The sequence below is a fragment of the Cupressus sempervirens genome, chromosome 7 (assembly GCF_028749045.1).
Source record: "Cupressus sempervirens isolate cs-2001-9-10 chromosome 7, ASM2874904v1, whole genome shotgun sequence".
In the NCBI taxonomy this organism is placed as follows: Eukaryota; Viridiplantae; Streptophyta; class Pinopsida; order Cupressales; family Cupressaceae; genus Cupressus; species Cupressus sempervirens.
The window spans coordinates 13,071,528-13,092,349 of NC_143124.1; the positions used below are offsets into that span (position 1 = coordinate 13,071,528).

Here is a 20,822-nt window from a genome sequence, read left to right on the forward strand (position 1 = left end):
AGGAAAAGGAAAATACTTAGAAGTAGTCGTTGGAAGTAAAAGAGCTGCGCATCATTTAACGATTCAGGCCTGCAGGCTTTTTCGACAGACAGTTTGTCTGGTAGCTGCTGTCATGCTCCGGTTAAATAGTGCGCAAATCAAAAGAATCCAACGGTCGAGCGGTTGGACAGATGCGTACGGTTTAACGATGCATCCTACGTTAAAAACAGGCCGGCTATTTTGCCGTTGAGGAGTCGAGCACGTGATCCGGCTCCGCGCTCTTCGGTTTAGTGGAGGATTAAAAGTGCGCAGGTTTTTCGCATCGGACGGCATCCAAGACATAAGTTGCCGTCTAGTTAATTAGGCGAAGGGGTCCACGTCAGAGACAGGGTCAGACGTGGCAGAGCTCAGCATTGGGCTTGCAACGAACAGGTCACATGCTCGAATCCCCGTACTCCTCCATAGGAAATACAAAACACTCCACCATGCCGTTAATGGATGTGAGTAGTTGACGGGACCCTGATTACCTAAACGTAAACAATGTGAAAAAATTACGTTTGAGTTTGAAAGCACACGGAAACCTATATTTTCTTGAGCTAATTACACGTATCCAAAGGGTAAATTGGGCTGTAATTTTTGCTACTAGGATATGGTGAGGATGTAGCGCGCAGGACACCGGTGTTTCAAGCGCCCAATAATACATTTTATTTGTACACTAATTTTGTGCAAAAAGAGCTTGCTCTACATTGGCTGTATCGGGAATCGAACCTGCAACTGATCGTCATTTTTTTACGGCCGGCTTTTCGAGTTTATTTGCCAGGATTGTCGAATTAGACATTATTCTGTAATATGAAACTCCCGGAAGAAAATCTCAAGCTATTTGTAGCTTTTCCTGACATCAGAATTGAGATTTCCACCATTTTCAGGTTTTCGGTTATTCTCTCAGGTTTAGGCGCTAGTAGTGTTATGCAAATGATTATGAAAAGCTATTAGTTGATAGTTTTCATGTTCAGCTCCGCTTTTTGAACAATTGGAGACTATTTAAGTAAATTTTTGCGATATATGGAATTATTTAGCTTCTGTCTGTTACATTCGCCGTTTTAATGTGCAGATTGTAAATTTGAACCGTACGACTTGTAATAATCCTAGTTTTTTGTAACATCGCACATAAACGGTACATTTCTAATGACCCGAGGTATTGAATGTGAATCCTGTGTGTGCTGATGTGATCTCCGCGGTCTGATTTTCCTTTGTTCAGTAGTCGCAGATTTTAATCTTAAATTTCTGTATATTACAATATGATATTTGGCTGCGTCGTTGTTTGGTAGGTTATGTATTGGTAGTTGATGTTTCCTATACTTAGATAGGAAATCTCTCAAAATGTATAGTAAAAGGGAAGCGAAATCTGAAAGAATTCTCTGGATAGGGTAGGTATAGAATAACAAAACAAACCAATGAAGCTAGAAATGGTGAAACTGTGAATGATTCCCTGTCGCCTCTGTTTTGACTGCAGGAAGGCTGTGCGTCCGTCTGTGTGTTCTGAATCTACTATCAGGCTATAGTTAACAAAGGGAGTTTTGGTTTTTACTGAAACTGAAAAGACTAGCCAATGATCGTTCACAATTTGTGGGGAACAGGTGAAATCGAGCTGGCTTTCCTATCTTCATATAAAACTAACAATCCGAACGTTTTCACTCATTTGGAATTGAAAAACAGTTCAAATGATGAAAAGTATGGATGTCCCAATTGAGCGAAGGTTCAGTTTTATGGAGGAAATGCTCGATTCAATGAAGAAGCACGAGGATCGATCCACTAATATCCCTCCTGCATTGCCTCAGCGACCGACTTCGAAAGGAAGACTTCCTTCAGCAATCAGAACAGGAAATGTTTTGCAGACACAGAATAATTTCATTAATGGCGAAGATCATAGCCGTCCTGCGCCTTCAAATTTGTTTTCTAAGAAGATTCCTGGTGAAAAATCAGCAAATTCCGTACCAGGCGATAAAAAACTTTGCTGTGCAGAGGTTAACAATTTTTTTGTCAAATCTATCAATAGTACAAAAGGTGGAAGCAATCGTGAACCTGATCTGGAGACGGTTTGCAACGGTAATACACCGAATAAAATTGGGCTCAAGGGGAGTTCTGTTGAATCACCATACAGTAAAAATGAAAATGCATCGGAGCGTTCTGGTGAAAGTGATGATTCAGATGCTGGTGACTTGTCCACCGTATCTGCAGATGACCATGGAGATCACAAATGGGTGGACATGTCTGGCATACAAAAGGTGAGATTCTCTCTGTTAAGGTCTTTACGATGAACACATTTTCACTTCCAGGAAACAAACAAATGTCCCTGATAACTCCTTTAGTAAAAATAAACAGTTGCGCAATAATGGAATACGTGCTTGCTTGGTTGTATTCAATGGTTTTTAATCCGATTAAACATCTTTTTGACTTCTATTGTTTCTTTTGTTCAAAAGAGCTATTGGATATCGAAGATTCTCTATTGTGAAGTATTCTTTAACAGGTTGAATCACTGAGATTCTTTGTTATCCTTTGTTATGAGTTCATGCTGACAATTCTATAAGTGCTTTCAACTTTTCTTTTCTAATAAGTTGGATGTATCATCATTTTAGTCACTTATTAATATTATAACTTTCAGTGTAAAAGTTGATGCTAGTAAGAATTTCTGCCAAGAAAATGGATAAATGCCTTAGTATTTAAACTCCATACATTTTGACTGAATCAAATCATTAATCTCAATAACTATACAAATATAATATTTTCTAGGATAGAGACTTTAATTGCAGCTGTATCACATTTTTAGTTTTTATATTTGTAAAATGTTTGTCAGAGCAGATGTTGGCAGAAATTGTGGCTGAACCATGTAACTGCTATCTTTGGCATCAGCAAGAAGAATTTGAAGAAATTTACTGGGAATTTCAGATTTATGTCCTAAGGGTATGTCTTATGTCTATAGACCAATTGATAGCTACTAAGTGCTTGGTCGTTAAGAGGTTGGCAGGTCGAATCCTATGCCTCTCGGAGTTTCCCTCACTTCAGCTGGACTTTACTGAGAATAGGCCAGGTTATTGTGGCTGCTGACCTGAATCAGAAACACTAGATACCAATTAGCAGCTACTGAGTGCTTGCTAGTTAGAGGCTGGCACTTTGAATTCTATCCGCCAGGGAGTTCCCCTCACTTCAGCTGGACTTAACTGAGAGTAGGCGGGTTTATGGTGGCTGTTAACCAGAATCAAAGTCTTAGTAAGCTGAGATATTGATGGATGAAGCAATGAAAGTGTTAGTTACAAGGACAATCTAGAGCAAGGGGTCTAATGAAGGAATAGCCTATCTAGCAGCTTACATTCACTTCCCACACAAACCTATGTACAGTAAAGTTTTGTTTTGTAATAAATACGGTAAAATCAATCAAAAACGAAACATCCCATTCAAAAATATCTTACATGTTTTTATATGCATGTTGTAACATGCTGCAGGAAAATAAAATAAAAAGCATGTCATGTAAGCAAATTGTAATAAGCATGTTACAATAGAACCTAGATTGTATATTTCAAAAAAGTCCTGAAACCCAGTGGTCCCTTATATCTCTCTTAGGTTTCTTGCATTTGCAACAGTTTTATAGCAGAATCTTTACATGTTGTTCTAGAGTGTAAAACTAGGAAGCTCTTTGATCATCCCCGGCCTGGGTATTTTAAAATTAAGGAGTATCTTCTGCTTTTTGTTTCTCTTGTTAAATTACAAATGATTGATTCATCTTGATCCCTAGTTTGTTTTAGTTGACATTAGACTAGATGGGTTACAAATATCTGTCATATATTGAAATGCCACCATACTTTTATGCAATTATTTTAAAACTACAGGATGTTGAGAAACTGGGTAAGCAACAAATGATGTATAGTGAATAGACCTGTTAAGAACATGTGATAAATCATACAATGAAAATAAGAAGCAGCAAGTTTGAAACAAGAATACAAAAGATGACACTAGATTTACGTGGAGAAACTCCTTGGAAAAAAAAATCCACCATCAACTGCAATGCACTCAACTCTTGCTTTAGTTTGGTAGGAATCTTGTAGCAACCCTTCTGAAAGCTTCTAAAATATGTCAGAGACCAATAATGTATATAAGTATACCTGTATGATCTGAATATTTGCAAGTCTGATTTGCGCTCTAAAACAACAAACTTAGCTCACAAACATGGACACCACACTTTGAGGACAACTCCTCCCATGAACTGAATGTCACTTTGTAGATAAACCCTATTTACGCCCAAATGCAGCAACAAACCCCCTCAAACTGGATGCCCGGCCTCTTCACAGCACCCAGGCCTGGCTCTGGTTTTTATGACCAGCAATGGGAAAAGGTGGCTAGTACCTTATTTACGCCCAAATGCAGCAACAAACTGGATGTCTGGCCTCTTCACAACTCCCAGGCCTCACTCTGGCTTTTATGATCAGCAGTGGGAAAAGGTGGCTAGTAGATAGTGTAATGATGACCAGCCTTGATTTTCAAAAAATAAGAATAAAAATGTTTGCAAGTTTATGGATCCAATGAAAGTAGTTTGCTGTTTGGTGCAATCATATTTTTTTTCCTTAATAATGAACATACATGCAACATAATATATAAGCAGTGAGCTGATAAGAACTTGTCTTCATTCAATCATCATTAAACATTTTCAAAGATTAACAAATCAAATTTAAACATATTGCAGACCTGTTACGAACCACCTCCAGGCATGAGAGATAAAACTCAGAAATTAGATCCAGCACCTCCTAGATCTCAAGTATGACAAAGGGAATTTCTATGAGGTGGTATTATATGTGTGAAACATCTCCACATCTACACCAGAAATCTTGGTTTGCAGTGAGCAATATCAAACTCCAATGCCAAAAAATGCAGGTTCAGCACTACCAACCTGGGCGCTACCTCCTAGGGCTGATAGTGCTAGAAACAACAGTGCTTTGAAAAATCCTCATTCAATGTGTCAGTCCTCATTGCCTAGCAGCAAGGAGTCCTTAAAAAAAATTACTCAGAAGTGGATTCAAACCTTTCTAAGAATTATGATAAACAATGTGCTTCAGCCACCTTGAATAATCACTTCCAGAAATCTGTTAATAAACTCCAGTAGACTGAAATCAAAGCCAAGCACACCCTAACTCACTCCAAAATGAAGATTGATCCCGATCACTAACACACTGAAAAACACGCACTCCAAATTGTAGACTGAAAACACACATTGAAACATGCTGAAAATCTTCATCTTCGACCCCAAAGTACACACTGATAAACTTCAAAACTCTGATCTTCTAACAATAACCAGCTTGAGTGGGTCTTTCACCACAGAAACTGGTGTCCCAGCCAAGGGTATTCATTCTCAAAACAGTAGATTGTCCTTCCTGGAAATACTCCAGCAGCATTTCACTATGTTGTCAAAAACAAGATGCTCAAATGAGAGCCAAAATGCTCTTTTAAAGAAGAAAAGAGAGAACTAGGGGGACACAAGTTCAAAACCATGTTTACCTCCAAATCTACTCATCCTTGTTAGATTTCTTTGAATTTTATACTAGTCTCGTTATATCTCCCTTCCTAGGCGGTCACCCTCCTTTGCCTTTTAAATTGCACTTTGTAAAACATATTTGCCCTTTACCTTAGGTATCCACTCTCAAAGGCATAATGTTAGCCTCATGTCAAGGAAATACATTGGCCCCCATTTAAAATAATGTTATTTGACTAGGACATGTGGTACTTTATCCAAAGACTTAATGGAAACACTTAAAAGATTAATAAGAACAAGAATCAAATATTTCTTCAAAACCTATTAAGTAACCAAAGATATAGATATAAGTTTTGCTCCACAAAGAAATGGATGCCTGTTGGCTTACTATGAACTAAGTTACTAGTTTGAATTCGGGTCTGGATGTGGGTACGAGAACCTAAGATGTGGATACATGAATTTTTTTGGGGGTTTTGGATGTGTTTGGGCACAACACTACTAAAAATTTGATGGCTTACTAACTATAAACTAAGTTGATGGTTCGAATCTAGATGCGGATCTGGGTACAAGAACTTAACACGTGGATATGTGAATTTTTTTTTCTTTGGGGGGTGGGGGGGTTGGATGTTTTTGGGTACATTTATTTATATATCTATATATATATATATATACAAAAAAAAATGCAAGACATATATAGAATTAAAGTATTTGATAGTATGATACGTCATCATTGTTCACTGCCAAATGCCAAAGATAAATATTAAATGCCAATCGATAGCCTCATTGAGGATTGTTTTAGGGTTTTGTGGGGAAAAAGTCACTTTTAAAGCGCGTGTTTAGTGAAAAGTCACTTTTTAAAAGATTTTATTGAAAACTCTTAGCGCTGGGCATTTGGGTGCATCTAGATGTGCATGGTTGCACTTGGATGCTCATTTGGATGCATCGACAGGGAGAAAAGCGCTCTTTGTGAGTATCCAAACATACTAGCACCCACATGCCTCACCATAACACACTAGCATTCAGATATGTGGGTAGGGTGCATGCATCCAATAACTAAGACTATAAATAGTAAGTGCTCAAAATAGCTCCCTACTAAAAAATAGAAACACTGCAAAAAGTTGTAGAAACTCTTACACAAACTCAACTCAGACGTAGGGTCCCTTAACCTTTACCACTTAGCCTATTGGAGATTTGAAATAGGCTAATGAATTAACCATCTCATTAAGTGCAAAGAGGGGACATTACAAATAGGATAAAATATGGGCCAAATAAACCTCCTCCAAATTTGCCTTTCTTATGTCCACCAATCTATCCTCTAATTTCCTCAATCCAAAATAGTAGATTTAGATGAGACACCTGGACTCTTCACAACTCCATGCATTATTTTGGCTTGTACGACCATCAAAGGGAAGCGGCGACTAGCAGATGGGATGAAATATGGGCCACATAAACCTTCAATTCTGCCTTCCTTATCTCCACCAAATTGTTGTCTAATTCCCTCAATCCAAAATAGTAGATGTAAACTGAATTTTGACAATGAAGCTCAAACGTGATCTCTAGATGAGACCACCAAACAAATATACCTGGAAGAATCTTTCACCATTGAATTAGATGTGCTTTGTCAAGGTTTCAATCCTCATAAAGCTTTGGGTTGAACCATATCCAATCCAACATAACTCTATTATCAAAGTCTCCAAAGTTTGAATGAGAGAAATGAGCTCAAGGGGCTTATTTTAATATCCACAACCAAAACTCATGCCACAGTCAAGGTTGCAATTTTTTTTAATGTAATATACCTTGTCTCCCATGTAGGCGTCTAACCCTAGGAACCACTTTATTTAACATTATAAAATAACACCTTATATTCCCTAGGTACCCAAGTTGTGTTGCTTTTATTATGGTAAAATAATGAATGTGTTATTAAATAGGGATCATAAATGATCTATATATAAGTATACACAAGAATGTTTCTATAACGAACAAAGAGAGAGAAATAGAAACATTCTGAAGAGAGAAAAATAAAGTTTCCATAACGAACAAAAGGAGTTAATGGAAACATTACACAAAGAGTGACCTTTAGAGAGAGTAAATAGAAACTATCAAATATTGTAATACCTTCCCTTAATGGTTAATCTATCTTCAAAAAATAGAAATTTGCATGTCCTCAAAAAGCGTAAAAGGCAGCCTTGGGTTAATCAGAGAGTTCTACATGTTTTGCAATATTGGTCTGTGGTAGCATTGATAGTGGTAGGACAAGTCTCGATACCCAGAACAAGCTCCTCAAGGCGACAGTACTCAAAGATTGTCATCATTCTCTACTTCCAAGTGTTGTGGTTCTTTCCATTGAAATGCTAACCGCCTTCCAACATAAGATTGGTGAGAGATGCCATTGCACGTTTTTCAATGAAAAAGTGTGAAAAATTGAAATGGCACAAACTTCGAGGCAGATTGACGGAAGACCAAAAAATATGAAAGGACACCCAGAAGAGAGCACGAAAAACTCAAAAAAAATCTGAAATTAGATTTTGAACCTGCTGGCTCAAAAATTGAGGCGCGAAAAACAATGCACCCAAAAAAAATGGAGACCAACCTAGTTGAGATCTGGAAAAACCCAGTTTGAATCTGCAATTAAAATAAAATTTCAGCTTGACCTGAAGGGTAGAAACCCTAGCCGAAAGTGTAGGTACTAGAGGTGGTCATGAAAGCTTAGATATTTGCAAAAAATAAATTGGACACCGAATCACTAGATGGGTTTGGAGGAAAAAAAGATGCTAATTTTGAACACACTCAGGGAAATTTTTTGAAAATTTTGAACTAATAATTTCAAAAAAGAAATTAAATTTTTTCGAAGAGGCCAAGAATTTGCTTTGATACCATATTATGGTAAAATAATGAATGTGTTATTAAATGGGGATCATAAATGATCTATAATGAAGAAAGAGAGAAATAGAAACATTTTGAAGAAAAAGAGAAAGTTTTCATAACGAACAAAAGGAGATTATGGAAACATTACAAAAAGAGTGGCCATTAGAAAAAGATAGAAGAGAGTGTAAATAGAAACTATTTAATATCGTAATAGCTTTATAAAATTAAATAACCTTAAGAACAACTTTGAACATCACAAATCTCCAAATTATTAACATTAATTTCAATTAGTGATTAATTTGAGGTAGTACTAGTGCCAATTGACCAAGTTGGTGCCCATTTTGTCACTTACTATAAATAGAAAAAAATGGACAAAGTACTTGAAACCTCCCTCCAAAAATTGTCATAATGCAAAACTTAACAACTAGAGCTCAAGGCAACACCTCCTAACGCCAGAATAGTTGTATAGGTTGATCACAACCCCCAAGAGTTCCCTAACCCTCCTCTATATAGGGTGACAATCATAATGCTATCAATGCTTAGGAAGGAGGCATTGTAGTCTCAAGATAGAGAGCAATCACCACAAGCATCTTTTTATCTCATTCCTCTTATAGAAAAATTGTAACTCCATAGTGCCCTAAAAGGCACTATTTATGTAATACACCCAACAACTCCATGAAGGAGATACTCATCTATGTTGTACATAATTGACTCATAAGTTTCATTATTGATCGTTCAATTGTAACTATAATCTCCATTCAATGCTTTCTTTCTACAATAGACCAAGTCTTGAGGAGAATAACCCTATATTTAGTGCCTTCTTCCAAGTTTGCAACAATGAACCACAAACCAAGTACAACTTGTATTTTGCTAATGCATGCATTACAGTAACTTGGTAAGCATTTTTGTTTCATAAATAAAGTAGTTCTTGGATTCCTGATGCTAGCGAGCCATGCTTGAATGCTATTGGGTGTTTATTTTACGTTAATATTGCTCCAATGCCTTATCTTGAAGCATCAAATTTTAATTCAAATGAGAGTGAGAAATTCGGGATGACTTATGTGGGATAAGAACTCCATACATCTTTTGATGTTTTCAAAATCTTTTTGTACTCTCTCATGCCATGAAAACATTCCTTTCTTATTATATATATTCACATCAATAATTGCCCTCAAAATATACCAGCACATTAATAGTCCAATAATATAGCAAAATACACAATATTAATACTCAAACATGAGTCAAGCTTGGGCATTATATATGTACACACACACACACACATATATAAGGACAAAACATAATAATGTCAAGTGTTTATAACGAGCCATCAAATATTATATGGGTCATCAAAAAATCACCCCCACCATCTATATTAGATGATGTATTTAGTGGCAAATTTGAAGAACCAAATAATGCCATTGGTACACCACCTCTACTAGCATTAGCACTAGCACTGTCAAGCTCGCTAGTTGGCTTGTAGTCATCATCAATTTAATACATTGCCTTGATACCCCCTTCCTTGTTTCCCCTTCTTTGTTTCCCCTTCTTTGAAGTTTGTTTGTGTATAAGGAGTTGCATGTTTGAATTTACTTACACCAATTCCTTTGCCTTATTTATTGTAGTTTGTTATGTTTTATTGTGAGGATGGAGGATTATGTGCTCCAATTCCTCTTAGATGTAGATGAATCAACCTATTAAGACAAAATTAGAGAAGTATTGCAAAATTTATATATTTGAATTATAAATAAAATTTTAAAGTTGAAGAGATTTTATTCGTAAGAGGTTGCAACGTTGTGTATGTTTCACCATGGAAGCACCACCAACTATGAGCATCAATCATATACTTGTCCCTCATCATTGGAGCATGCAAAACCAATAAACTCAGATCTCATTGCATTTGGCATGTCATGATTAGTGAAGAGAGTGAAATGCTACCGATCAATGATCACAAGCTACAAAAAAAAACAATATACCTAGATTTATGCATAAAGGAGACACCTAGGGAAGCTAAAACCAACATGGAACGAGCAATGGTAGATGGAAGAAGAGCCTCAAATGAAGTTGACATTACTCCATTATGGCTGGAGTTTGAAAAGAATATGTTAAGAAAGATGCGACAAACAATAAAGTTATTTGCCTATAAATATGCCACAATAAAAATTGGCGATCACAAATATAGTTGGTGATGATACATCCAATCACTAGTAGTGTTCACAACAAGAGAAACTACCACGTAAAGGGGACAAGGCCAGTGATCCAATGCTATTGGCAGTGAGCAAAAAGAGGAAGCCAACCATTATTAAGATGGAAACCATAGGAATAAATTGACAAACACCATTGTTGATGGAGGCTCAAGAATTAATGTGTTGTTAGAGGGAACCTGGAAGCACCCACTTTGCCCACCAACATTCACTTAGTAGGTGCCAACCAACATGACTTTAAGCCTTTGGGAACATTGATGACGCAAAAAGTTACAATTGGGACATGATGTTTTTTCTTGGACTTTGAGTTAATCCCATTGGAGATGAAAGTGTACAATGCTCTTTTGAGGATGGATTGGTTGCTCTTCTTGGGTGCCAACCACAAAAGGTTACAATTGGGACACAATGCATTTTCTTTGACTTTGGATTAATCCCATTGGAGATGAAGGTATACAATGCTCTTCTTGAGAGGGATTGGTTGGTCTCGAGAGTCAATGTTGCCAAAGGAAACCCGAAAGTGCCTTAGGAAGCCAACACTTTGGCTACCAACCTTCCACTTGGTAGGTGCCAACCAACATGGCTATAAGTCTTTGGGAACATTGATGGCACAAAAGGTTACAATTGGGATACAATGCTTTATTCATTCACTAGGGCCTCTTCTCTACAATTTATGCACACAATACGAGGGAAATTCTATGTATGCAAAGTTCAAGCGACATCTCCTTTAGGTCCTTGTGGGACACAATGCTTTTTCTTGGACTTTGGAGTTATCTTGTTGGAGATTGTGTACGATGCTCTTCTCAGGAGGGATTGGTTGGTGACTTGGTCAATGCCAAGGCAAACCACACAATTGGGGGCAAAACACATTATCCATCGAAAGTGAAGGGAAGAAGTACGTCATTAACCAAATGAATTATGTGGTGAGCGAAGAATTGACATCCCCAAACTCAAAATTTGAAGGAGATTTCGGCACAAATGAATGAAGGCAATGGAACCTAATGGCAAAGGGAAACTTGAATTTGAAGATTGCTCCAAAAATGAAATGAGCTCTCTCAATGGTTTTTTATGTTGAATGCAACATGTTGTAGGTCAAGGAGACAAAAGAAGTTATCTAAGGTAGGAGAGGTTTTCCCTAAAGTAGAAGAGTATAAATAGTGAGTAGCACATGTGGACAAGACACTTGTCCACCATTTCGAAAGGGACAAGACCATAAAATACAAGGAGCCAAGTGCGAAGAAGGGCAATCCTGGCAATGAAGACATTTCAAAGGAGATCCTAGTTGATGATGATTGGAACCTTGTATTGAAGGAAGTTGCATTCAAAATAGTCATGGAGTACAAGTACACCTTTGTGTGGACATACAACGACCTAAAGGAGATGCCGCTCGAACTTTGCGTACATAGAATTTCCCTCGTATTGGGTGCATAAATTGTAGAGAAGAGGCCCTAGTGAATGAATAAAAACTACAGTCCCACAATGCCATAAAGAAATTGAACTTTTCTTGGAAGCATGTATAATATTCAAGATGGAAACAAGGCATTGGGTCTCAACAATTGTCGTTATCCCTCAAGAACAAGGCAAACAAAATAAGGATCTGTGTGGACTTTCGATGCCTAAATGCAGTGACAATTAAGGATCTTTTCTCAATCATGTTCACCTACACTATACTTAAGGAAGTTGCAAGCCACAAAATTTACTCCTTTATGGACATATTTTTAAGGTAAAATCAAATAAGTGTTACAAAGGAGGACAAATTGAAGACTATCTTCATGGTAGATGGGGTGTACACATAGAACAAGAGGTCATTTGGCTTGTGCAATAGCTTGCCTACATTTTAATGCTTAATACTACACATTTTTTACAAGATGTCGATGGGAAACTTTAAGGCATTCGTGGACATTTGGTCAAAATACAACAAGTAGGAAACTCATCTCACCTCTCTTCGTGAATGCATGGAGAGGTGTCAAAGGGAAAGGTTGTCCTTGAACCCCAAGAAGTGCAGATTTATGGTATCTCAAGGGAAATTTCTCAGCTACAGAGTTTACAAGGAAGGAGTGGAAAGAGACCCTGTCAAGGTAGGGATAATCATCTAGATGGAAGCCCCAGAGGATATAATAGACATTGAATCATTTCACAGGCATTTTGGATACTATCGAAGATTCATTAAAAGCTTTGCCCAAATTTTCGATCCCTTCGACATGCTAACAAGGAGGGGATGATCGTTTACATGGGGCGGTGAGTAGAATGAGGCATTTGATGAACTAAGATCAATATTGGTGAACACATTTATCATGACATACCTAGATTGGAACAAGGAATTTCATGTGCACATAGATGCCTCTAACTACGCAATTGGGGCTACGTTTATGCAAGGGGGCATTGAAGAACTGGACCACCTAGTATTTTTTGCCAACCACCTACTTGCAAATGTTGAAAGTAATTATAACACAATTGAGAGGGAGGCATTGGGTATAGTGTGCTCACAAAAGTTTTGTAACTGCTTCCTGTCGACACCCTTCACGTTCTATGTGGATCACCAACCCTCATGTACCTTGTGGACAAGCCCGTTATCCAAGGTAGGTGAATAGATGGTTGCTCCTTCTACAAGAGTTCACATTTACAATTAGCAGAAGACTAGGAAAATGTTATCATTATTGATTAGTTGTCTTGGGTCAAGTTAGGGCAGCTGCCAAAAGGGGGATTGAAGACATTCTATATACTCACCTTTTTGAAATTGCAACACCTCTACCATGGTATGGAAACATTAGGGAGTACCTATCCACCTTGACCTCTCCAAAGGAGATCCAACTGCGTGATAGGAGAAAGTTGTCAAAGTAAAACTTTTTAGCTCATCAATGGGCTGCTCTACAAGATGGGTCCCAAACACATGCTATAATGATATGTCATGCGAGGGAGATCCCAAGAGTATTGAAGAAAGCACACGAAGGCTTGGCTGGTTGCTAAATGGAACCAGACGCCACCACCTAAAGCTATTTGCTAGTAGGGCTGTGGTTGCCAATATTGCACATCAATGGCTATGAGTGGGTAGGAGAATGATACATGTCAAAGAGCTGGAAAATTATTGAAGCATGATTTCATGGCTGTTTCCCTCGCATCCCTGGGAATTGTTTAAGAGGTGGGTTTTAGATTTTGTTAGAACATTGAAAGTAAGCCAGACACAGGTGAATATATATTGTGGTCATGACGAAGTACCTCAAAAAGTGGGTGGAGGTGAGTGCATTGCCTGATAATACTGCCAATTAGTACAACGAGATTCATTTATTAGCAGATTTTCACAACGTACAAAGTTCCAATTCAAATCACAAGTGAAGTGGGGTAATGTTTTGTGAACCATGTCAACCAATTGATGACAACCAGCTTCAAAAATTTTCACACCCTATCAAGTCTATACTACCCATGAGCCAATGTTTAGGCAAAAGCACAAGTGAAATGGGGTGGTACGTTTTGTGAACCATGTCATCCAATTGATGACAATTAGGTTCAAAAATTTTCACTCCCCTTCAAATCTGTAATACCCACGAGCCAATGTTTAGGCAAAATCAACAAATGAGGTATTGGTCTTGGTGATATATAAGTCTTAAGATTTTGAAGAGGGAGACTGAAAGGAGAGACTACTGACTGTACTATGGGCATATGGTATGGTGTACAAAGTGACAATAGGACATACTCTGTTTCAAGGAATGTATGAGCAAGGGTAGTGGTGCCCACCAAGTACATGGTTTTAAGTCTTTGCATTGCTTTCAAGAACTGTCTTGGTGATGCCAAAAGCTTGAACAGATGCATTGTTACCCTCAACAAGTTGGACGGGCGTAGACTGAAGACACAATGGGCCATGAAGGTTATGCAGCAATAGCAGAAGTTATGGCATGACAAGCATCCATGGAGAATGAACTTCCACCTTGGGCAGTTAGTTTTTTAAATTTAATTGTTGCAGAAAAATTGGAATTTTCAAATTTGTTGGTTGGGACCATATAAAGGATGTTGGTCACAATAGAGCATCAAACAGTTCTTTTAATAATCTTCTCACTCCTTGCAATTTGTCAAAACACAGCCATGGAATATAAATGACAAAAACTCTTATTTGCATATCATTTCAGTAACAGCCATTGCATACACAGAAAATGAATCCATTACCACCATCATGTAGCTAAATGTTCTCTTAATTGGCAGCCTTGGACTTTAGATCATCATCTCTCACAATCAGCCTTACAGGGTATACTGCTGCTGCGTGCTTCAATATTGTTATTTTTGATTTTTTTTTCTCCAGGAGTTTGTACTGGTTTTTTCGTTTTGTGTTTTGTCTCCAAGGCTAATGCTCCTTTCATTATTGCCTTTATATATTAGGTTTTTGTTAGTAAAAATCTTTTGTGTTTGCATACACTTGGTTTCTGGAACCAGGCACAGAGTAATTCATGCAGTATGTACAGGTGCTAAGTGCTTGTAAATTCTAGTAGAAGTCTAATCTTAAATTTAAATGTTGATTCTAACACAATTTGTTTGAATTGGTTGCAGAAATCTCGTGTTTGGTGCATGCTTTCAGAAAATGACTGGAAATTAGGAGCGATCCAATTAAGCACCGAGACTGAATCTGATGTGCTCCTTTTAGATGGCAATGTGGGCATCTCTCAAACATTTGATTTGATTTGATTTTAAGAGTTAATTTTATTATTAACATTCTTTTTCTTGATCACCTCTATGTGCAGATTGTCAAGATAGCAGCTGACAAGTTATTACCTGCAAATCCAGACATTCTAGAAGGTGTGGATGATTTGATACAATTGAGTTACTTGAATGAGCCATCCGTCCTGCATAATCTTCAGTACCGTTATGCTCAAGATATGATTTATGTGAGTGAGCAATATGCGTACAGTAAGACTTTCTATGCTTATTTGTTCAATTTTTTATATCTCAACTGTTTTGTTTATGCATTCACTTTTGAGATTGCAGACTAAGGCAGGACCAGTTTTGGTCGCAATAAATCCGTTCAAAGATGTATGTCTCTATGGGAAGGAGTTTATCAGGGAATACAGACTTAAACTTACCGAGAATCCTCACGTATACATGATGGCAGATGCTGCTTTTGGAGCAATGATGAGGGGTAAGTGAAAACATCCATACAATTGTCTCTAAAATCCTAGACTGATACAACAATTTTCATTTAACCTTGAGCAATTACTGCCCTTTCAGGCATGCTTTATTTTGTCTTAGATACTTATTCAATATTTTTCTGTTGTTTTTGGTCATGGATTTGTGCAGATGGCGTAAATCAATCTATTATTATAAGGTATGTTTGATATGACCTATTAAATAGCCTTTCCTTGATGTCTCAGGAATTCCCCTTATCTGCTTATTATAAATGCTTCAAGTAAATTAGCAGTTTAAGAGGTCACTGGACCAGACTCTTCAGTGAAAACCAGAGTGGTCAAGCAAATTCCAAACCACCTTTCGGCCATAAAGCCTCATATATTTATTACACAGTATTTATATTACTGTTCACCATGTCGGCCTAATTTTGTAGTTTTTTGGATCCATACTTTCTTGTTAAACCAACTTAAGATTTTTAACTTTTTAGTTACTTATTTTTGCTATATTGCTAGAGAGATGATTCTACTAAACAAGCTCCTAAATATGTAATGAAGTAGCTCTTCATTACCTTACGCTCAAAGGAGAAACTGTATAAGCGGTAACATGTATTAGGATATTAAAAATGACTAATCATATAACACAGTGAATAAAGAAACATGTCAACCGGCATAAATAACGAGCATAAACAAGAGTCATGGAAATGAGATACTTAACTAAAGGGAACTTATTGATGGTTTGGTACAATGTTCGCTCTTTTGAACAGAGAGTTGGCATTCAAATGGTTGATGTCTTAGATTGAAATTTTGAAACAAAAGGGCCAAAGTCAGGTAGGTACATGTTCCTGAGTGTTTGATCTAGGTCTGCAGTAAAGTTTCAAGCATGATTCTTAAAGTCCTACATACTATTTGTGCTACTCCTGTTAAGTCCCCTAGCTCCCTATTCTATTTACTCTACCACAGGTGGGTCAATTATAATGTGCAATATGAGTGAAGTTTGGTGATTGATATGTGCTGGACAAAGGTTGTCAGTAATGCCAAAGGTGCTGGTCAGTTCTGTCATTGATGTCAAGGCATCCAAAAGAGTGCAAGATATTCGGAGGAGTGCAAGTACTGTCATGTCTATGTCTGAGCATTTGAGCTTTGGAAGAGTAGTGACAAGTCACATTGATGAGATCTGCTGCAAAATGTTTGTAATGTCATCTTGCATCTATTCCAATTGTTTAGGGTGATTTGGAAAGGTATGTGAGATGTTTTTGAGGCCTATTGGCCAGATCTGGTATGAGTACCTAGTTGCACTATTCTGCTGCACTTGAGAGTTATGGCTTGCAGTTTGGAAGTTAAGGAATGGAACACGTGAAGTATCAGACTCCAGAGTTTCAGTGGTTGAGCTTCAGCAGAAGTGACAGAGTGGTGGTCACTGGCTGATTGGGTTAATGCTCTAGATTGATGCACTTGAGGATTGTAAAGTGTGCTTATTGGAGATAGTGTGTGGATGATCATTATGACCAGTTGAGCCTACATTGGGAATGGTAAACGTGTTTTCTTTTGGAGTATTGGGGTGGTTTCAAGCGAAAACAGAATATTTGAAATTTTAAATGCCTTATTTCCTTTTGAACTCCACCAATTGGACAATGACTGTCATTTCATAGACTTATTACACACTCAAGGAGGTGCTGTCAAAATAAACAAAAGAATTCGTCTAGGTGTTGTTGATGACTAAAACTTTTGTCAACCTTGCCAGGTTCATTGGAGATAGTGTGTGGATGATCATGAGGACCAGTTGAGCCTACATTGGAAAAGGTATATGTGTCTTTTCTTTTGGAGTATTGGGGCATTTTCAAGGGAAAACAGAATATTTGAAATTTCAAATGCCTTATTTCCTTTTGAACTCCACCAATTGGACTTTGATTGTCATTTCATAGACTTAGAGTTTACAGACTCAAGGAGGTGCTGTCAAAATAAACAAAAGAATTCATCTAGGTGTTGTCGAGGACTAAAACCTTCGTCAACCTTGTCAGGTTCCTGTGGTGAACGATAATTCTGTTCTGGTCTGGTATTTTCACTCAGGAAATACATTGTCTTTCACGGAGTTTGGGATTCAGGCTTCTACAAAAGAAATTAAAATATTCAAATGTATTTTGATTGTTGATATCTAGCTTTGTTTCTAGATTCATTCTTTGATATTTGTAGAGATTTTGTGGTGTTTTTTGAAGTTGTTTCAGGTGTTCTTTAAGCTGGCTATACAACTGGAGTTTCCAAGTGATGGCCTGTTAAGCCTTCATTTAAAAAATGCTCGTGATGTAAACGCTTAAGCAAATAATTAGACGTCACTTTATTACTGCAGTGCAAATATTACATAATACCAGTCATTTTCTGTAAAATTCACGAAGACACTGGAAAAGGAAATCGAACATGTCAAAACATAGCTGAAGCTGAAGGGTGATGATTGAAATTGAAGCAAGCAGTAACCATAAATAACAACATTCTCTAAGGGTTTGAGGAGAACAACCCAGAAAAACCAAACAAATCGGTGCTAAAACAAGCACTTAGAGCCTGATATGAATGGATAGACAGTTACCTTACCAAGTTGAGATTCTCCAAGAAAGAAGCAGATCCTAACCTCTACTTCAAGGTAACAAATGGTGACATGTTAATCCTCGTTCTTTATGTTGATGAATTACTAATCATAGGTGAAGATCATCTCATCATGAAATGCAAACAATGTCTTCCTTCTGAACTTGATATGAAGGATTTGGGTCTCTTGCATTACTTGAAAGAAGACAACTGTATCATTCTAAATCAAGGTAAATACACTATTGATAATTTAAATAGATTTGGAATGATGGACAACAAACCTATGTCTATGTCCATGGAAAAAAAATCTGCATAAACTAAAGGATGCAGCCTCCGAGTCAGAATTAGCTGATCCAACTCTCTATCGACAAATAATTGGATCCTTGATGTATTTGGTGATTACTAGGCCAAACATTTGTTATTCAATAAACGCTTTCATGTGTGAAATGAGGAAATACACCTTGTAGCAACAAAACATATCATGAGGTATCTACGTGGAACTATTGGATTAGGATTAAAATATGATAATGTAGATATATGTCTACATGGATATTCTGACTTAGATTGGGCTGGTAATGTTGTTGATCGATAAAGTACCTCGGGGTGCTGTTTCAGCTTAGGATCTGCTATGATATCTTGGTTCAACAGAATGCAATCTTTAGTTGCACAGAGTTCTATGGAAGCTGAGTACATGGCAACATCAATGGGAGTTCGAGAAGCAGTATGATTGAGGAAACTACTGGTAGAGTTATTTGGACAATCCATGGACCCCACTATTATACATTGTGATGATCAAAGTTGTATAAAATTTTCAATGAATCCTGTATTTCATAATAGATTGAAACACATTGAAATCCCCTATCATTATATCAAGGACACGGTGGGAAAAAAATGTCATACAAATGAGGCACATTAGTAGAGATGAGCAAACTACTGATATTCTTTCAAGCCCCCCTCGAAATTAAAAGTGGATCACTTTAGAGGTAAACTTGGTATGATAAAAATGTAATTATATTTTTTGAGGTTGAGTCTCAGTTAATTTTTAATTTTAAAAGATATTTGTGTATACTCTTTTCTTATCATGTGAGTTACTTCATGATTTTGTAGAAACATCATGGAAGGTGACAATCTTTCATTGATATTTGATTTTGGTTACTATTGTAAGGTGACAATCTTAACAATAGTTTAATTTGCTATCATGATGAATTTCATATGGATGATGTCTATGGAGATCATGATAGTGCATATCTCTTATGAAATTAACTAAGTTAAGGTTTCAGGGTTTAGGGTTCATTTTGATATTCCAGTGCTTCAAGGGAAAATTGATTCCAATGGTCTTGATGATTGGGCTTATCCAAGCTAGAAAGATATTTTATTGTTAACAGTTTCTCAAATGCTGAAAAAATTACTTTTGCCATCCTCAAAGCTGGGATTCATGTAAAATTAGCATGGGAAGTTAAACTCATATCTAGGGAATCCCAAGATGGCCATGAATTTGAAATTTTTGATGGAAAACCCACTTTATTATTAAATCCTATTTCAGAAAGGAGACGTTACAAAATAAATCAATGAGCCATCAAGAATCAAAGTCTTAAACTGTCAAAATATAGAGTATCGAAGTCTAAAAGTGCATCCACGATATGCCAAGAATAATACCAGATCGCATCACTAAATCTCATGTCTAGCAAATGATGTTTATTTCAGCAAACGATACTCACATAAAATATTATTGCCACTAATTAAGAAAGTTGTTGACTAGCTTTGACATTAATGACCAATATTTGACGTGAAGAATGTGCTTTGGTTAAACCTTATGCTAGACATGAGCTCTATGATTAGAAACAGAGCACAGTGATAAGAGACAGATCAAAGCAATCTCGTGATGATTGTGAGCTCTTAGCTCGAGCAATTGGTCTTGAGAAGGAATCGTGTGGATGAACTTCATATCTCAATTGGTTGAGGATCGATTCGGTAAAACCTCTGGCAAGGTTAATGTGCATCTATTTGCTTTTGGACGCTTTAGTCTGTATATGCTTCTTCTGCTATTCATCTAAGCTAATTTGGTTTTAACAGGTCAGAAAATATATATTTTGTAAACTTCTATAGCTGTTGCAAATTAAGAAATAGTCTTGTTTCAGTTCAAAATTGTCTACTTACCCCTGCTCAATTACATCTGCTCAAATACATTTCATTATCATTGCTAAAAACAAAACAATACATCACATTGTCAAGCAAAACTGTTTGACAAATTTTATCAGTGGGAAAGGAAAAGCGTGCAAAAACTTGGCTCAAATTAGGGGCACTACCATATGATAGTTAGAAAATGCTAGAGACCATTTGTTTTTAACTAATTTCTATACCAAAAGCTGTATGTGAATAGGTAATAAGACTTTTGTAATCGACAATTATGCCATGAATAGGTAATAAGACTTTTGTTAGTTAATACAACATTGTTTCGAAGGAGTGTCAGTTGTGTTGTCAGCTGGTCACAGTTGGAGACTTAACCATGTCGAGTCTATTTGTATGGAATCAGGGACATGTGAGGACATGGTAAATGTTGGAACTATTATGCTTAGATTT

General features: G+C 37.0%; 1 protein-coding gene across 1 annotated transcript in view; it reads left to right on the forward strand.

Annotated features, from left to right (window-relative positions):
* Window positions 1–421: 421 nt before the first annotated feature.
* Window positions 422–20,822, forward strand: part of LOC149545165 (myosin-1-like) — a 106,746-nt gene continuing 86,345 nt past the window's right edge. Inside the window, exons 1-7 of the mRNA XM_089790545.1 lie at window positions 422–905; window positions 1,091–1,153; window positions 1,493–2,264; window positions 15,097–15,198; window positions 15,288–15,431; window positions 15,532–15,682; window positions 15,841–15,868. Of these exons, the coding sequence (XP_089646671.1) occupies window positions 1,701–2,264; window positions 15,097–15,198; window positions 15,288–15,431; window positions 15,532–15,682; window positions 15,841–15,868 (989 nt within the window). The 5' untranslated portion in view covers window positions 422–905; window positions 1,091–1,153; window positions 1,493–1,700. The remainder of the gene's footprint in view (window positions 906–1,090; window positions 1,154–1,492; window positions 2,265–15,096; window positions 15,199–15,287; window positions 15,432–15,531; window positions 15,683–15,840; window positions 15,869–20,822) is intronic.